Genomic DNA, 19,594 nt, shown 5'->3' with positions numbered 1-19,594 from the left:
GTCTGCTCCTCTGCAGTGGGGGTGGGGATGAAACGCATGGGAGACAGAAAAGATGGCAGAGAGATGAAGCCATTTTATTAAATCAGGCAAATTCTAATTTATTCTGGGGAGATGGAGGAGAGAAAATGGATTCATTCTCAGCATGCACACTCCGTATCATCTGATCCAATCCTCACTGCCTCGCCAGAGGGGGAGGGGGCCTCGGCCGGCTGCAGTGCTCCCACAGTCGGAGAAAAAGATTGAAAACCAGGGTGATTCTCCTTTCGGATTGTACAGCAGTCATGGGGAAAACGTGCCAAGCCCTGCTGTCAGCCATGCCCGGGTTTGGGGTTTGCCCCTTGGGGATGTGGAACGGGCAGCACAAGGTCCAGGGCCCACCACAGCACACGCGCCACGCAGGCAGAGGAGGCAGAGACACACGTGGGAGGAACATTCTGCAGGGACCCTGCAGTGCCCACCCCAGCACGCACCCTCACAGCTGGCAGGGTAATCACCATCGTTCTCCATCAGTAAGAGATGCTGGAATAGGGGTGCCATGGGGAGCACTGGGGAGGCTGGTGGGACCTCAGGTACCCGCGGGCACCAGTGCAGAGCACCACCACAACAGCACCAAGCACCACTGGAACAGCAGCACTGAGCGCCACCAGAACACCACCAGTGCATGTGACCACGGGCACTGCAGGCTGCTCATGCCACAGCCAGCACAGTGCTTCCACAGATCTCAGCAGAACTCAGGAGCTGAGCTCCTCTGTGGCTCCAGCCAGTGCTTTGGGAGCTGAGGAGCCCACCAGATGCAGCCAGACTGGCAGCCAAGAGTGAGGGCATCCCTTGTGGTGGGAGGGCTCAGGTTATCTGAAACGACGTGGAGGACCCAAGGGTTCCCATGGGCTCTTGTGCTGGGGATGGTGGGTTGTGACAGGTGGGGACACCTTGTGTAGAGATGTTTCCAAGGGAAGTTGATTTCCAAGCTCTGTGTTTGCTGGATAAGTGTGATGCTTATCCACTGCCTGACATGCAGAGCGAAGCCAAAGAAATTCTGCTCTAGAGAACAGAACAGCACTGCACAGTTTTGGAACAGGGACAGAGGTCTGATTAAACAGCACTGAGGAAAAGCAACAGAGCTCCTTCTGCAGAGGACAGACACATCTGGGATTCACGGGCCAGCCCTCCCACCACAGGAACAGACTCCTGCGGCCCTCGCTGCCTGCACAGGGGGCAAGGGCACTTCGGGATGGATGTGGACAATGCCAGTGCACCCCGAGAGAGAGGAAGGTGAGATGGTGCTGCACAAAGCTCCGTGGGCACCAAGGTACCTCCCATTTCAGAATTAACTAGAGGAAAATGAGAACAACACATCATTAATTACCAGTGGCCAAATGAGTCCACAAAAACAAACAAGACCTTGGGTGAATGAGAAGAATGCCAGCCCTGGCCAGGGCAGAATGCCTTGGGCCTCACTGTACCGCACAGAAATCATTCCAGTTATGCTTGCAATGATTAAATGAACTTTTTATACAACATCCTTCTGAAAATACTCCCCTGCAGGAGCCCCCCTTCCTAAAACCATCAACACTTGTCTCAGCTCAGACTGGGGCCCTGGGGGAGCAGCTTTGCAGGAGGGAAAAGGCCAAGAGCCTGGGGAGAGGGGCCAAGGTGCAGCACCTGGAACACAAATTCCAAACAGGAGAAATTCCTGTTTTGCATCCAACTCCAGCATGGCCAGTGAAGCTGATTTTATGACTTATTTATTTATTTCATCTTTGATGAACAGAAGGTTAATATAAGAACAACTCCTTGGCAAACCTTTAAGGGTAATTCAAGCGACACTGATGTGAATCAATGTTCCCTTTGTGAATGCATTACTTGGCAGAAACTGGCTTTTTGTAACCCCCTTAAACCTAGCTGGCAAAACAAAAAGAGAAAAAAAAACGTCCTTCAAACAAAAGGATGAGGTGAAAATAAAGAGAGAGTCGACTGCACTTTATTCTCTTTCACAGAAGCAAATGGATTTGGTGCTTTTTATACATTAATCAATCAATATCACTGACTGTACATCAGCGGCGCAGCCAAGTTATGAATGACCTTTCTGGCAAAGAGGACACTTTTAATGCTCATAAGACTGCTCATAGCTTAGCAACTTTCCGAATTTATGCCTGCATGATTGCCCCTCGGAGGCAGGCGCCCGTGAGCGCCGCACTGGGTATGACAAGGTTAGTCCTTGCCAATTTGTGCACGAGGAAGGGGCTGCGGCTGGCCTGGCAGCGGGCGGTCACCGCGCCCCGCAGGTCCTTCGGAGCAGGAGGGACCAGCAGGGCCCTGACCCTGCCAGGCCAACACAGAACAAACCGTGAGTGACCCTCCATGCCACACACACACACAGAGCACGGGAGGAGCGGGAGTGGGTGCTGCGGAGGGAGAGGTGGCTGCGCCACTGAAGTGGAACGGCTGGCGCTGAGCACGGCTGGCAAAGGCCAAATTAATCCCATTGTCTGGCCACAAAGGAGGCAGCAAAGTAGCAGTGGAGGCCAAGGAACAATCCCAAACACTCGGCCCTAATTCAACCTTCATCACCGTGAAAGGGGGTTGGAAAAGGCCAGAATGCCTCAGCTAACTGGTAACCAAATGCAAGAGCCATTGCCAGAGAAGGTGCAGCAGCGTCTGCACATGTGAACACAGAGGTGGGAGGTCACATCGGGCTGTGCCCCTGGGGTGCCCTGACCCTAACCCTGGGGAGGGATGGTGGGGACCACGCAGGGCCCCATAGGCACCATACCAGAGCAACACTGACATTTAGGGGTTTGGGGCCCCAGGCTGGGGCAGGGAGGGCACTGAGCAGGGATGTCTGGGGTGCACCTCTGTGTGGAGAGGCCAGCACATCCCTGCAGACCAGTGCAAACCTACACCTGACATGCTGGCAGGGGAGAAAGCACATGTGTAGAACAGATCCAAAAACCCCAAACCACTGCTATTTATTAAATGAAGTGACCACACATGAATGAAAAGCCTGAAAAGGAGTAGGAGGAAGTACAGAGGAGGAGAGGGCTCAGGCTCTTTGAGCTGAAGGTGGCCTTCACAGGAGCATCCAAGTGAAGGTTCAGTAGAGTCAGACCAACAGTGCTTCTCTCACTCACCACTCTTGGAAGGACTGACAAAGAAAAGGGAAAAAATGCAAATTGGAAGCAAATATAGATAATAATTTCTCATACAGCTCCCAATTAACCTTTGGAACTTGTGGCCTCAAGAAATCAAAATATATGGCAAAAGCATCAAGATGTGCAACTTGGAAAAGCAAACCGAGTATCTGGAAAAAAAAGAAACCCTCTTGCTTAAGAGCATGAACTGAATTTTAGTAGGAACAAGGATGAGACCTTGATTTGGGTAGGTTATTATTTGTTTATGAGTCCCCAGATTTCCCTCTGAAACAGTCAGAGCGGGCAGGACATTGGTGCTGACAGGCACGTTATTAGCCAATCTCACAATTTTAGTGGAAAAATAAATGCATGTGGTAGCTCCTTCCCAGGCAGTTCTGAGGATGTTAATGTCATCAGAGGATCAATAGGTCTCGCAGAAGAGACAGGAAGCAAGTGCATTCCAGAAGTACAGGCAAACAGAGGACCAGAGCAGGGACACAGGAGAGTGGTCCAACATGCACACCACAGAGTAGGAATACTGGAACAGGCCAGGCCAGGGGTCACTGCCAGCCTGAGCCAGCTGCTGCAAAACCTTGTTTCACAAATCATCCCCCTGAACATGTATGGAATCTCATTTTGCCTATGGCTCGTACAGAAAAAAAAGCAATCCAATTCAGAACCCAAGCTGCATATCTCTTGCAATTAAATCCACAACCTACAGATTAGAGGTGGAAGAGAGCACTTCCTATCCTCATAACATCTCCTCTGAACAAAGGTCTTAAGGCACTTTTTCATTTTGGGCAGTGCTTGGGCTTGCATGGCAAGGTTTGGGTAATGGGGGGGCTCCTCCTTCAGTCCTGCCAGTTAAAGACCATCAGACGTGCTCCTGCAGCAGAACGAACTATGAGAGAACCACGGCAGGGACAAGGCAGGGACAACCAGGAAAGGAGCTGATGCTCTGCAAGGATATTCCCTGAAGAGGGGAAGGTGCAAGGACATTCTCTTACAGTGCTAAGCATGACCCTGCAGACTTGTTTCAGCTTTTATAAACAAATGGATCTTTCACATGGGACAATGAAGCCTATAACTCCAAATGGGCACGTTCGGTGGCAGCAGGCTTCAAACTCACCTTCCAAACAGGAAGGCACATCAGTGTGATGCTCCAGGTCTCACCCTGCTCCACTGCTTACTTACAGACCAGTCAAACATCCTTGCTGCCCCCGAACACAAAGCCTGTGCCCAGCTGAACATGACCGACCTTTCCTTTCTGCCAGGGTCCCCAGCAAGGGTGTCACTGGGCGTGTCAGCAGGGAAAAAGGCGCTGAGGTACCAGCACAACTCTGCTCAGAGCTTCAGACTCTGGGCTGAAGCTCCAGCCCCTCTCAGCTCAGGTCAACAGCGGAACAAGAGAAGAGTCCAAACTAATACACCAACAACAACACAGCAGCCAGGCAACTCTTTCAGCTCATGAACCTGGGCATACAGGAGGAGGCATGTTCATTCCAAAGATATTTAATTTGAAGCCCAGTACCACAGCACGGGAGAAAGCAGAAGCGCAGCAATGGCTAAAAGAGTCAGACCTGTGGGAAGGTGCTGGATATGAGCTGCTGCAACACAGTCTATGAGAGAAACATCAAAAATCAGGGCCACAAGTGGAGGAACAGCTGCTGGAGCATGTGTCTAATGTTTTGGAGGGTTTCATTTTCTTCAGGTCACCAGAAGATCAAAGCAGGGGTTTAGGTCAGACGCAGCACCTGAGCAGGGGCGAGTCTGGGACAGAAGCAGCATGGCTACACTGATGGAACCTTCACCAAGAGGCGAGTGTGCTGTCAGTGTGAATCCCATGTCACTCACATGGACATCTAACCTGCTCCAACACACCCTGGGACCATGCTGCAGTACCTGCAATGTCTTCACAGCCTGATTTACCCCTCACAGGGAGATACCTTCAGGCTTTAACCTGCACCACTGCAACAACCACCTCCACATTCTCAGGAGAAGAGTTCCCTATTCTAAATCTGTGCAGGAGAAGGGGGCAAAGAGAAGCAGGGAAGAGAAGCAGAAGGTGCAGTGGGCACCATGCACTGGGCATCAACAGCAGATCTTCAGGGACAGAGTACCAAGAGATGCCACTCCTGAGTCCCAAGGGAAATGAAGCTCAGGGAGATGCCGAGCTCTGACAGCTGGGCTTCAGTCTGGCTCTGGAGTTTGCTTGAATACAGAGAAAAAAGCAGAGAAGAAGAGGGACCGGGAGCCTCATCGTGTTGTACTGCAGCATCTGGTGATACTTCCTGCTTTGCTTTTCCTAAGTGGAAAGGGCTTTAAGATGCAGTCGAAAAAGAAAAACATTCTAGAACAAGTCAGCTGTCAGAGCTTCCTCTCTTTCTGCTTAATGAAAGCCACGAGCTCCCCAGGACAGGCGGTGGCTGGAGACTCCTGCCACGGCTGGGTGCTGCTGCCTTTCATTAACCGGATGCTGGAGGCTCTGGGGAGGCTTCTGCCACCGCCCCCCTTCACCAGGGGCACAGGAAAAAAATCACAACCAACTTTAATAAAAACAAAATTAAAATGATTAAACCTTTCATATCCTTTCGAGATTATCTCTTTGCTGCTGGTTGGTCAAAGCAGAGCTAAGGCACAAATGCTCTTGACTTTAAACTCAAAACCAAGCCCCAAAAGTAAAAAAAACAAAGGAAATCTCCCTCTGCCAGATATTAAAGAAAACCAACTTTATCCCTGCATTCTGTGGAGCCAGACCTCAACAGCCCCATGGCATCCCAAATGGAAAAGGACAGAGATGCTACTGGGATGGGAATGGGGTTCTCCAAAATTTAGGTGAGAGAAAGGATGCAAGGAGGCAACAGACAGAAATTATGTTGCGGGACAATACCAGGAAAGAAAAGACCCCTAAAAGTTTCTCAAACTGCTGAATTCTCCTCATGTCCTCAGGCCTTCTGGAGGAGCCAACTGACTGCAGCCACCCTGATCCATGGCTGCCAGAAACACCTTTGATTTCAGTGACCATTAAAGCAGTGTGAAATTAAAGCAGAACCAAAACCTTCCCCCTACCTCTCTGCCCGATCACAGAGGAGAGACTCTCATCTGCCCAGCCTTGGGATGGCCCCGAGTGGAGAGACCTTGCCAGAAATACTGCAACTCCGTTAGGAATTTGCTGGAAAGGTAAAAGGTCCTGAAGCCATTCAATCCATTAAAACATGAAAAAATTCTAAGGTTCATCAGAACAACAAAGGGGAAGGCAACAAACTGTCCTCTAAATGAACACACGTGACACAAGATCTTGGAAACAAGAGATAATCCTGCATGTGGGGGTAGTTGGTGAGCTTGGCAGGGAGATTAGAACTGCTGCAGCAAAGGGAACTGCAAGTTCAATCAGCCCAATATGCACATCGCCCAGGGCTGTTTGCCTCTGCTGCGAGGACACATATGCTGTGCACCATGGGTGAATGTTTTCTCAAAACAGGACAATCCCTCGTCTCACTCCTGTGTCTGAGGAGACGACAGGCAGGGATTTCCACCTGGGACAGCAGAGCTGCTGCACAGCCCAGGGCAGGACCGGCCCGAGGAGCCGGCGCACACGGCAGGGCCCCGGCAGGGCAGGGCAGGGCCCGGCGCCCAACCCGCGCCACTGGCCCGGCCCTGACCACGCACGGGCTGCTGCTGAGGCTGGATCTGCACCCAGCAAAGCTGAGCAGGCTGCTGACCTCGGGGCACACAGCACACGGTGGGAAAAGGCACTGTCAAGTTTTGGAGAGTGAGAGGTAAAAAGCCCAAGGGATGGATGAAGCTGGGCAGCACTTGGTGTTTGCACACAGGAGCTCAGGCTGTAACCTAGGTTGGCTGATTATTAAATGTGTCAATCAAGGACAAGCCTGGAAATTACTTCCCCAGCCCTTTGCAAGGGCCACATATTTCAGACATGTAACTGCGGCATCATCACCAGAGCAGAGCTGCAGAGTGGTTTTGAGTGGCAGACACTGTAGCGTGGACTCCGTGTGCCCTTTCCCTGCAGGCACCATACAGGTGATCTGCTCTGGTAAGTTTTTAATTGCTGTGTGAAATCAAGCCCCACTGAAAACTGGAAAGAGATTACAAAACAATCTGGTGATTTCTTTCTGAAACGCTCCATTACCTCTAGCAGAAGTTGGAGACCAACAGGCAGCATTTAGAATGACCACACTGTCATTAATGGAGACCAAGTACAGGACATCAGATCCCACTACATTTATTGCAAGTGAGGAGAAATGTTATTTGTCACTACCGACTTTCACTTCAAAAGTCTTAAAGTTCTCCTGGAAGTAGAGAGTCTGCTCTCATGAAAAATCCACTCCAAAGACACATCTCACATCCCTGCTCTAGAAAATTCCATGGTTGATGATGGTGAAGGAAAAATGCTTTGCATGGTTGCCCACTCTTGAAGGTGGGAAAATAACCTGATGGTTCCCTCGGAGAAGGTTTTTGTGGAAGACCCCCTCTCCTTTTCTCCACAATTTGCTTCATTTTACAGACAGGCTGGTCCCAATTCCCAGTCCAGGAAATGGGCACCAAGGGAAAAGAATGGTAGAGCCTGGACAGGAGAGGGGGGAACCAGAGAGTAGTGCCTCAGTCTCGAGGAAGCGGGTGAGGTACTGAGGCATGCTGCAGGACTGCCCAGTTTGGAACTGCCTGGGCTGGCATCCAGCCTCCCTTCTGCTTGAGAGAAACCTCACACTGCAAACCACTCCCTGACCAAACTGGCTCCCGGGCACGTGGGACCTGCTCCTGTCCCCCTGACGGTGATGCCTCTGCGGCTGGGGCAGCCACTGCCAGCCCACAGCACAGGGACGGGTGTGGTGCTTGATGCCTTCTGGGAGGAAAGAAGCAAAGTCAGAATGCAAATTCGGCACCGGTTGTTTCACGTTTGTTTCTGTCATTATCTAATGAGCTGTAAGTGCATTCATAGAACATCTTGAGAACATTTTGGTTTTTAATATGGTCACTCTTCCTTCACTTTTTTTTCTCTAAACCCCTATCATTAAAAATCAATTCGCTTATGGGTAACATTACACAGATGCTCCTGCAGCAAGGGGCTGCCATCTGCAGCGGCAGCAGCCCACATACCACAGCAAGAGGTGTCCAAAAATACCCTGAGAGGACAATACCCCTTTCCCTGAAGCTGTGTTCTCTCTGATCGACAAACCAGCTGAACTTCCATCCGTCCCCCATCTCCTGCGTAATGAGCACACTTCTCAAAGCAAGCAGGAAAGTTCAATTGTCTTTAATTATCCAGTTCAAGGAGGATTGGGTTTCCTGCCTGATGTCCATATAATTTCCCTGCCAACAACTTCATCATCCCTTTACTGGAAGTGGAGGGCAGATCCTAAAGCTCTTCCCCAAAAGATACCCAGTTTTTGGGGAGAGCTGAGGGGCTGGCACAGGCAGGGACAAAGGTCCCTGTGTCCCTGGAGCGGCTGCTCAGGCTGCCTGTGCTTCTGCAGGGTGGGAGGGAGGGAGTTACAACTAATGTGCAATCAAGAACCATCACAATTACAAATGTAAATGAACAGGCAATTGGCACTGACCTTTGCAGATTGTTAGAGGACTAATTAAGGTGTGATCAGAGCTCTCTTCCAACAGATTGAGATGCATCCACACAAGCAAATATCTACTCATTTCCAGACAGCACTGCCTTCTACATGCTTGCACACAGCAGCGAGTAGGTACACACAGAGTAGGTACACACAGAGTAGGTACACACAGCGTTCACCCCACAGCAATGGGACGGAGCAGGAGGGGAATGGGGCGACTCCACTGCCCCACACGAGGCCACAGGACAGAACCGACCACTGCACCTGGACTGCAGCAAAGCAGCAAAAAAGTCACTGGTCCCTGTCCCTTTGTCCCAGCAGAGACGAGCCACAGACCAGACAAGTGTCACGGACAAGTGTCTGTCAAGGTGTCTGAGCCTGATATCTAATACCACAGAGAGGCCTTATCAAAAGGCAGCGGGGAAAAGTCCACCCAGTGGTCAGAAAACAGCAATAAAAACCTTGATGGGAACACAGGGGAGAACCTGTTAGAGAGCAGGAGGAGACACAGGGCACATATTCACACTGTCCCTGTGCCCTACAGCTGAACGTCCCCACACTGGGGGATGTAACGGGATCAGAATGAGTGGGAGATGGGAGCACCCCTTCTCGCCCTTGGGGTTACAGCAGCTTCTCACCCAAACCTGACTCCTATCTCTGCAGGGATGCCTGGCCCAGCACGACAGAGAGGTGTCCCACTTCCACTAGATCAACAATGAGCTCGAGGAGTGTTTGAAATTAAATATCTCAGCTTAAAGTGACTTGCAAAACTGACCCAAGATACCCCCTTTGCCTTCTGCAGCCTTATTCTTGCTTGTATTCATAACCTTTGAAATAAAATATGATCAAGAAACTGTCTTGTTTGCTGTCAGTTTTTGTTGAAGAACCAACAAGCTTGAAGAAAATGAAAATATTTGTAAATCGAGCTTTCCTTTCAGTGACTTGTCAGGATTTTTACTTCAAAAATATTACACTTTTTTAAATGGTCACCAAAGAGTTCTCCCTCCCAGCCAGTCAGCTCCTGCCCTTCCAGTACCTGCCATGTCCTAATCTGGGTGGCCGGATAGGGAAGATAAGGTTTGTACAGTAAAAGACAAGGCAAACAGAAATTTCTAGAGTAAACAAGGCTTTCAAGGTTGTTCTGTCTATCACAAAGGGCACGGATGGTTTCCCCTCTCTGCTCATTTTGCATTTAAGCAGCTCACACCCGCCAGCCCTGCCCAAAGAACCCTTCTGAGGTGGGAATGTGCTGCTGTGGCAGAGCAGCACGGCGCGCGGGCTGCCGGAGCCGCTGTCCCCGGGAGCCGCGGCAGCCACCGCGCTCCCGCTGTCACTGTCACCTTTGGGACACGTGCTCCACGCTCTCGACTCTGCTGGGCCACCACACACACAGATTGGGCACTTTTTTCCACAAGACTGAATTTAACTCTTAATGAAAAGTCTCCTGTCTCACTCTTGGGGTGTTTCAGGTTTTGTTCAGAACCTCATTACTCACAGCCATAGCAGCAATGGGACCCAGATGTGAACTCAAGGGACATTTCTGAAAACCCCACTTGTTTTCTCTCAGCTGCTGCTGCTGTCCCTTCTCAATCCTTTCAGCCAAGATCACCTTTCTTGTCTCCACATACATTCACTGCAGAATGCCAGTTCCCCAGAGTGGCTATCTGTAGGATTTACCCATTTTCACAGCAGTCATAGAGAAAACTCCTGCTTAAAGCTATGAGGATTGTGAAGGCTTTTGCTGGCACACTCCACCTCCAGCACCATTGTGCCTTGACAGCACACAAACCAGCTGGCCCAGGATGATTCTCCTCCTCTCTCCAAAGAGGGCTTCAGGAGACCTGGGTTTTTCAGAACATTAAAAACGCCTCAACCCTTCACATGACTAAACAAAGTACCACCTCTGCTCCATCTGGCCTAACTGCTCCTTTCAGGCACACTAACTCTTGCTGGATTCACAGCTGCAATCCCTGTCCCGTGATCTGTGTGAGCGCAAGTGTTTCATACAAGCCCTTCACTTTATTTACCTTATCAGGAGGAGACATGGAAAACTCGCATGTCCTGCCCACCCCTTTTGCCCAGCTCCCCCTCCCAATCCAGAGTGGCTAAGTCCCAGAAACCAGTGCCAAGCTGGCACAGCTTATGCTGGTGCTCAGGGCACCACCTGACTCACTGCAAAATATCTGCTGGTGCACTGGTTTGTTGAGTTGTCCCGATATGATAATATCTTCAGATGCTCATACAATATTCCAGGTTTAAGACACCGACCTGAACCAACACGCCCACTTCAACATCCCAAACCCCACCTCAGGCAGGTGGGATTCCTGCAATGTATTACTGACAGACTGTCAGCCCACAGCAGGGAACAGAAGCAGGAACATCACCAAGTTTGTCACCAACCAGCACTGTGGGCCTGATGCCCCTCACGCCCCCGCTCACGCCAAGGCAGCAGCACTCACCGGCCTCGGCAGCTGGACACTTGCGAATGGTGAAGATCTGTCCCAGGTCCTCCTCTTCCTCAGGAAGGCCTTTCTGGAGGCGCTGGAGCTTCCGGAGGCTCTCGCTCCGCTGGTGTTTCATGGAGCGCACGTGCTGGATGAGGTTCAGCTTGGCCTTGGTGGAGTAGTTACAGAGCACACAGTGGTAGTAGCAGCTTTCACCTTCCACCCCGCTCTCGTGATGCTGCAGGTGCTGTGGAGAACAAAGCCAAGGGATGTCAATGTCCTTCATCACCCCCACTCTCCTGGGTTAGTCCACTGTAAATTGCCAAAAGCCACCTGGGAATTAGTGAAAGAACCACGTTTTGTCACAGATCCAGTGAGACAACGCCTGTTTGTTCCCAAGGTATTACACGTTCTCCTACTGAAGAACATGAAAACCAAAACACATCAAAATGGGCACAAAGCACACGTGGACACAGACAACATCACCTCCCTCAGAGAGGGAAAGCACCAGACCCAGCAGTAACACCTGCTCACGACCCACTCAGGGCTCATTCCTGCACAATCAAAGCTTTTCCTGGGAGGGGATCCAACTGCAAAACAAGCTTAAAATTAAATTTGGTAAATTCTCCTGGAAAACTAGGAAGAGTAAAACCAAAGCAACCCTAGAACACAACAAACCCATTAGATAGAGAAGTCCTGGACACAGTGTATGGAAGCAGAGCGCAGAGCCATCCTGTCCATCATCCAGCTCTCCCCGCCCTGGCATCCAGGTTATACTCCCTTGGATCAGGAAGGAAGCAGCAGCCTGGCCTGTAAGATGGATGTGACAGAGACCTGGGCTGGAACGCCAATGGTGAGCACACAGCTGGGTCCCACCGTGAGAGGCCAGCACCTGGAGAAGCCCTGTCCCCTCCCAGCTGTGTGGTCACAGCGAACACAGCCAATTCTGGATTGTCATACCACAATTATTTGGCAAAATCTATCAATCCCCTGGTATAGAGGTCTGTGCCTCCGGGGAAACAAGCAGCCATTTCCTGTCATGGATCCCACAGATGTGGAAATTATTTCTTAGAAGCAGAGGGAAGAATTTACCCTGCACAGCCACGCTGGCTGCCATGGCACAGCTGCTGCCCCTTCCCCTTGGGCAGTGGGAGTCACAGGAACTTTCCCAATTCCACAGTGTGTCACTAGTCGAGAAAAAATGAGCACCAACGTGAAACAACAAAAGATCCCTCCCTGACGGCCTTTGGTGTTTCCATCCCTCACCAAACAGTTCAGCTGTGCAATACTCCCTGTCAGCTCCTCCCATCCAACCCCACGACCTCCTTGAGTCTTTGTGTCACCTCATGGAACTCTCCTCACCACACTGGCCCAAGGCACAAGTACAGTGATTTGGACATGATCTTGGGGTTTGTCAATCAAAAATATTGCCTACGTGCAGCCAGGACCTTCTGGTAAAAAAATTCTGATGCTTATTATCTCAGTTACAGCTGAGATAAGATTAAAGACACATATTACCCAGCGCTGTGTGCCTTGCTCACACGGAGGAAGGAGAGCCCTCTGAGTCTAGGAATGATTAAAAATAGGATATGAGCTGATGCTGAGGCTTCTGATTGGAAGAGCGAGGAAAGAGAATAAATGTATTCTAGATCTGGCTAATTAGACTAGCCTCTTTTGGGATCACGATGTATTTAATTAAATTCACTGTAATATTTGAAAAATCCACGAGGGCACTAATCCCACTGGTGCCCTCAAAAGATTTTTTTCTGTTTTCCCTTATAAGAACTTCTTCCTCATCTCATTTCTATTGTTTGCATGTGTTACCCTCTTCCTGAGCCAGGAGAAGACGAATGGCTTAAGGCATGAAAGGTCAGCGGGCCCGTCACGAGAGCTGCGTGCCCATCTCAGCCAGGCCAGCCTGGCCCTGCCCTGGCCCCTGCAGACACACGGGCCCCGCCAGGCTCTGCCCTGGCCCCTGCAGCCTCATGGGCCCCGCCAGGCTCTGCCCTGGCCCCTGCAGCCTCATGGGCCCTGCCAGGCTCTGCCCTGGCCCCTGCAGCCTCATGGGCCCTGCCAGGCTCTGCCCTGGCCCCAGGGGCCACACGGGCCCTGCCAGGCTCTGTCCTGGCCCCAGGGGCCACACGGGCCCCGCCAGGCTCTGCCCTGGCCCCTGCAGCCTCACAGGCCCTGCCAGGCTCTGCCCTGTGCCCCAGGGGCCACACGGGCCCCGCCAGGCTCTGCCCTGTGCCCCAGGGGCCACACGGGCCCCGCCAGGCTCTGCCCTGTGCCCCAGGGGCCACACGGGCCCCGCCAGGCTCTGCCCTGTGCCCCAGGGGCCACACGGGCCCCGCCAGGCTCTGCCCTGGCCCCTGCAGCCTCATGGGCCCTGCCAGGCTCTGCCCTGGCCCCAGGGGCCACACGGGCCCTGCCAGGCTCTGTCCTGGCCCAGGGGCCACATGGGCCCCGCCAGGCTCTGTCCTGGCCCCTGCAGCCTCACGGGCCCTGCCAGGCTCTGTCCTGGCCCCTGCAGCCTCACGGGCCCTGCCAGGCTCTGTCCTGGCCCCTGCAGCCTCACGGGCCCTGCCAGGCTCTGTCCTGGCCCCTGCAGCCTCACGGGCCCCGCCGGGCGTGTGGGGCAGCCCCATCCCCAAACCCCGTGCCCAGCTCGGGAAGGGCCCACGGGCTCAGCCGCAGCTTCTGCACGGAGCCAGAGAAAACCCCCAGAGAGCAATTAGAGAGAAATCCGGTCACAGGTTCAAGGAAATATTAAGGATGTGGTCTCTGTGGAACCAGAGGCACAGTCTGCACTACTCTCATTTAAAAGGGGGTTTTAGGAAAACATTTGTTTTAAACGGTTTAATAAATGTGTCTTATTTTATGCTCTTCTTCTGCTTCCTCTCAAACATCTCTTGTGCTGGGGTCAGCCTCACCTGCCTATCATCCTGGAGGAGTCACAGGCTGAGGGTGTCACCAAACCCAGCCTGGGCACAGCATTGCAGGCACCTGATTCAACCCATCCTCCAGTGGAGGAAAAGAGCAGTCCAGAGAAAGAAGACATGAGGGTCGAGCCAGTCCAAGCTGTGAACTGCTGGAGGCAATGAAATGTTGTCCAAGTACGTGTAGTTATTGCCCATCACACTGTTAAACTTCCCCCTTGTGAGAATTTATCTGTATCACAGGAAACGAACTCAAAATACTAAACCAGAACCTTGTTAGAAGACAAATCAACTTGAAAATCAAAAGAATATATTGTTCCAAGGAAAACCAACCAACTTCTGTCAGAAAACATCGATTTCTGTGAATCTGAGGGGGTGTTCCCCCTCCCTCTCCACAATAGGAAACTTCCAACATCTGGTTCTTCACGCATGGCATGCAAAATATTGATCGGGGTGAGTCCAAGCTACACTTTAAATCAGAAACAGAGAGAGGAACGCTCTGATGGAAACCATACGGCTCACGAGAGCAGCTGCCCGGGGGACGCGGGTGTTCCTGTGCGCAACCAGCTGCGGCCCAGCGCCGCAGGCTGCCAGCACCCACTGCCACAGGCACCGCCGAACCCGCCTGCCCGCGCAGGGGCTGTGTCCTCGCAGGACCAGCACAGGAGGCTCCTGCCCAGTGGCCTCATCTCCCTCCTCCGTCCCACTCTGTGCCACCAGCCCTGCCCTGGCCCCACGGCGTGGCCGGGGTCGCCGGGCCGGTCCCACCACACTGCCAGACCGCCTGCCCAGCCGGCGCTCTCCAGCATCTGCCCCAGGACTGTTTGCTTCTGCCAAGCAGTGAAAGTTCACAGGGTACAGCTAAGGAAATCTCATTTTTAACTAAGTAAGTAATGATGCTAGAGTCAGTTCTTGTTTCTCTCCCTCCATCCTTCACATACCCCAAACTCTTGTTTATTTTACCTTCTCTCCCCACCCTGTGCTGCCTCACCCACAGTACTTTACAATAATAATGGAATTGAACATGACACTGTATCACCCTGCCGACTGCAGACAGCCCCCCTCAGCCCATGCCACATACCACACAATGTTCCTTGGAGCTAAGACTCCAGTACTCCTAGTACCCAGGACTGAGACCCCGAGTTGCTGCTCTTACACAAGTAACAAACTCTCCTGAACGCCTCTATAGCTGTCCCTGCAGTTCATATTCACCATCTGATTTCTAAGCTTTTCTGCATCTTTTAGATTTTAAAAAATCTTTTACATTTTAAACGATGTTAAACCACTATCTGCTCAAAATCTCCTCTGCGCAAAGTTTATTCAGCCTTGGTGCAATGAGCCCAATTCCGATGGTGACAGCACAGAAGCCCCCCTGAAGTACTGCCAGGGGCACCAGGAGGTTCTCCAGTCCCTCTCTGCCACGTTAAACAGCTCAGCTGCTGTTCTCTTCAACTATCTCATGTTTGGATGTTTATTATTCAACAGAAAAAGGCCCAGTGCCTATGCAGTCTTGACTGACCCAAAGTTTACCCTTTGAGGGCTCTGAATGCTGCTCAGGACAAGCCCACACTCACAGCACTGGGAACCTCCCAAGTCCTTGGTTTGCACTGTGAGGAGGAACCCTATCACCACCCCCCAGAGGCGTCCATGCTACAAAAGCAGTAGAAGATGTGAAAAAACTCTCTTCAGACTTGAGGATGTCCCCTTATTCTGCAGACTTTGACAGGACAACCAGCAGCAGAAACTCTGCCACTGCCCCAAGGACAGGCAGATGGTGGTGCCCAGCTGCCCCGCGAGATCCCCTGCACATGTCTGGGTCTCTCTGGGCAGGAGAAGCAGATGAGGTAACAGGACTGGGGGTCAGAAACCAAAGTGGGAAAATACACCCATGAAGGCTACCCAGCAGCAAACCAGCAGGAAGCAAAGGAATTATGTTCCTCCCTCTGGCTGTGGCAGGGCTGCCGGCTGCAGCCCTGCAGATCCTCAGCTGAGCACTCCAGGGCTGCGCAGAGCCTGTCGAGGCCCCAGCGAGCTCCCCGCCCTCCTGCTTGCACAAACATCCTCTTCCTCACCACTCCGACCATTCCGTGGCCAGGTGCTGTGTGGGTCACTGACAAACAATCTGCAGAAACCTTCTCCACATCACCCTCACATCACAGCATACCTGCCATGAAAACAAAGGCCACTCCACTACCCAGAGCTTCTTGAAAAAGAAGTTGTCAGACTTCAACACCTTTGGCAGAGCTTTTCTCTGCATGTAACACTCTTCCTACTGCTGAACTCAGCACTCAGCTCTGTTAGGATGGGTAAAGCTAGCAGAGATTTCAAAGAATTGACAGATGCAGCTGGGGAAGAAGGAGCCAAAAATCTGCTGGAAGTCATAAAAGCCACAGAAAGAAGCGGCACCACGGAGGTGCACTGTGCTGGCTTTCCCCTACAAGCACTAATGCCTGAGCAGCCCCAGTGACCAGAACCAGCACACAGAACCAGGGAATGCCTCAGCATTTACTCACAGAGGCTGACCCAAGCTGAGGAGCTACTGGAACCACTTCAGCCCTGCCAGCAGATCTGCAGCACAGGAGAATACCCAGGGATTGACTCTTCCTCGGGGTGAGGTCAGACAGGGGTAATTAGTCACAGGCTGGGTAGAAACACTTCAGGTGCCAGTGAGGACTGCACACCCCTGGGGAGGGACAGGAGGTGACCCTCAGAGTGGAGCTGAAGGGGGGCTATGGGCCGCCACAGAAAGGGACTCGACCCCGCTGCAGACCTCAGAGGCCTTGTGAGCATCTCTTGGCCCCCGTGAGCCTCTGATGTGCTGCACAAGATAAATCACACAGCCCTGCAAGAGAAGAATCTGAATTTTTAATGAAAGTCATGTGGATGCAGCTGTCTGATCCTGGTCTGTTCCAAGTACTCCATAAAAGTCAGGGCTGGCCAATCCATCTTGCTCTCCTTTCACACCTGCAGCCCCAGCTGGAATTTCCTGGAGCCGGGAGCGGCCGCAGCGCGCAGTGGGACGCGCTGGCTGCACACTGGGGAGAGACAACAGTGCTCCCCCATCCCTCTGGGAGGGGGAAAATTGATTCTGCATCCAGCAGCTTCAAAAGCTGAACTTCTGCTCTTTCCTATCCAACCAACATCCTGAATTGCTTACTGCTCTGAAGGAGCAGTGTTACAAACCCTTCCCTGCTCCAGACTCCGTGCATCACACCTCTGTGGTGCAGTGCCAGTGGTGGGGCTCAGGCTCATCTGTCCCTGAGCTTCTGCAGCTCAGCTTGTGGTAACTGCTCGCTGATCCTGATCTTTCTTACCCAGAGGCTGGAAATGTAGCACTCTCTCCTGCCACAGAGGCTGAGGTACCAATCCAAGTCCCCAGATCACATGGAAAGGCCTGAAGAACAGCCACAACTGCCCCCATTAACAGCACATGCCTATACCCCACCACTTCTGTATCTTCTGAGCCCTCCAGTCCTGCCTGGCAAATGAATGAATGCAACAGATGCTCTCCTTGTTAGCCATGCAGCTGGTGCTAGCCATGCTGCAAGGTTTTGGGTTCCCCCACAAATCCAAAAGTGACCCAGCAAATGGGGTTTGCTCCACCAGCCCTTAAAGTCTCATTAAAAGCCAAATATTGCTCAGCCTAAGGATGGAGAGCTCAGCATGGATTTTACTGAACGTTAAATCAACCAGCAAGCATAGCCAGCAAACTCTGTGGCACTTTAACTTTAAATAATGCAATAATTATTGAATTTCCTTTTTATAACTGAAGTGCTGGAATGTAAACAATGGGGCTGTAATTGCAGGAAGGGGGGATCAATAGAGGCAATCGTTTTCAGCCATGTTAATTGTAAATACAATTGCTCCAAGATGTCAGCCTCGTTCTTCTCGCTCCCAGAATCATCCTAACGGATGACAGAGTCCAACTTTCCCATTACAGCTGTTCGTTCCTTTAAGAGGTTCTCAATCAGGTCTGATCAATCTGTCAAGATAATGCATAGAGTAAGTAAGACTCTTCCAAACACAAGCTCCCAATCAATAGCCCGGACCTGCTTAATGAGGAGGGGCTAAAGCCCAGGGGGAGGCACAGTCCCAGCTACTGCCTGGTTCCAGCAGCCACCTCTTTGCAGGGTCTTGGAGCAGCTCCTAACAAGGACATTGTTTATGTTGCCCGTGATGAGCAACGTCCCTGCACACCCACAGTCCCATGGGGTCTGTGGACAGAGAACAGCAGAGGTTAACAGAAAGCAACCGCCAAGAAAGGTTCAACTTGTAATCACATCCCCCACACCTCTTTAATTGTGCAACGGACCTGCAAGCACTAATTAATCATTCCTTGGAGGAGATGCCCGGAGATGCAAACCTGTACGGGGACAGCTGACAGCCAAGAGCTTCACTAAGACTCCTCCCATAGAAAACTTCCTTCCCATGACTTTAGGAAGGACAAAGTCCATGGGGGAGCCAGCACAGGCCCAGTTATGCTGGCCAGCCCCTCCCAGTGCAGGGGAAACAGAGTGGGATGCTGGCTGAAGACCTCTCGAGGAGGGGAAGAAATGCCAAGGGAGGTGAGGGAAGAGGCAGAGATGCTGCTCTCCAGCTGCAGCACCACACCCCCGCAGCACAGGTGTCCCTTGCACACCTGTGTCACTGTACACACTGACCAGCCCCGAGAGGGAGCAGGTAACAGGTCTGACCATACTTGGGCACTCTCCTACAGCATCCAACTTCCTCTTCTCCCACAGCTGCGCTGCCAAGTGTTGCCAGCACAGGAAATCCACTCCTGGGCAACTGCAACTTCAACTGCAGAGAATCTTCCAGATCCCCAAAATCTCCCCCGGAGACACAGGCACAAGTGCTGCTGTGCAGGGAGATGCACACAGGAGCGTAAGTATCGATCCTGCTAATTAGAGTGCTAAAACCAAAGCACCACGAGAGTACATTTCCTATCAGCTGGCCTGGAGAGTGCTGCCCTCAACCCTGCACGCTCCTGCCTGGCTGTGGCTCCACCACAGGACCCACGACAGCCCTGCAAGGGCACCTCTGCTGCTCACCTGTGCACCTGTGACCAACAGGAACCAGCACCCCTCACACCAAGTGACCTTTCCTGTGACCAGTCAGGGTGTGAGGGGTGTCACGCAGAGCCAGCCTCACCCAGCAGCTCCTGTGGAGCAGCACAGAGCTCGGGAGTGGCTGAACTCCTCCTGCAACTGAACCAAAGCCTGGACTAGGGACCGTCTGATCCTCAGGAAAGCATACAGTTTTGGCACTTCGCATTTCCGTGGATGTTGTCATCCCTGGAGAAACATGGTGGAAAAGCTGCACTTTTGCCTGCAAAGTACTGTATGGACAGCAATAGGATGGAGTGATTAAAAAAGAAAAAAAAATTGTGCCAGAATGCAGAAACATCACCAAGGAAGAGGCTGAGGGCTTCCAGCCCACTCCTTTCTCAGTGCTGGGATAGGGAGGAGCTCAGGAATTCACAGAGCCTCACCTTTTCC

The 19,594-nt window shown here is 52.0% G+C and overlaps 1 protein-coding gene across 1 annotated transcript in view; it reads right to left on the bottom strand.

The window, feature by feature from the left end:
• The window catches only part of ZFHX3 (zinc finger homeobox 3), a 122,223-nt gene that overhangs the window by 42,972 nt on the left and 59,657 nt on the right, over positions 1–19,594 (bottom strand). The window contains 1 exon segment of the mRNA XM_063410903.1: positions 11,176–11,407. Within this exon segment, the coding sequence (XP_063266973.1) occupies positions 11,176–11,407 (232 nt within the window).

Source organism: Prinia subflava, chromosome 13 (genome assembly GCF_021018805.1).
Source record: "Prinia subflava isolate CZ2003 ecotype Zambia chromosome 13, Cam_Psub_1.2, whole genome shotgun sequence".
Lineage (NCBI taxonomy): Eukaryota > Metazoa > Chordata > Aves > Passeriformes > Cisticolidae > Prinia > Prinia subflava.
Note: the sequence above shows the minus strand (reverse complement) of the source record. Positions and strands in the feature narration are given on the sequence as shown.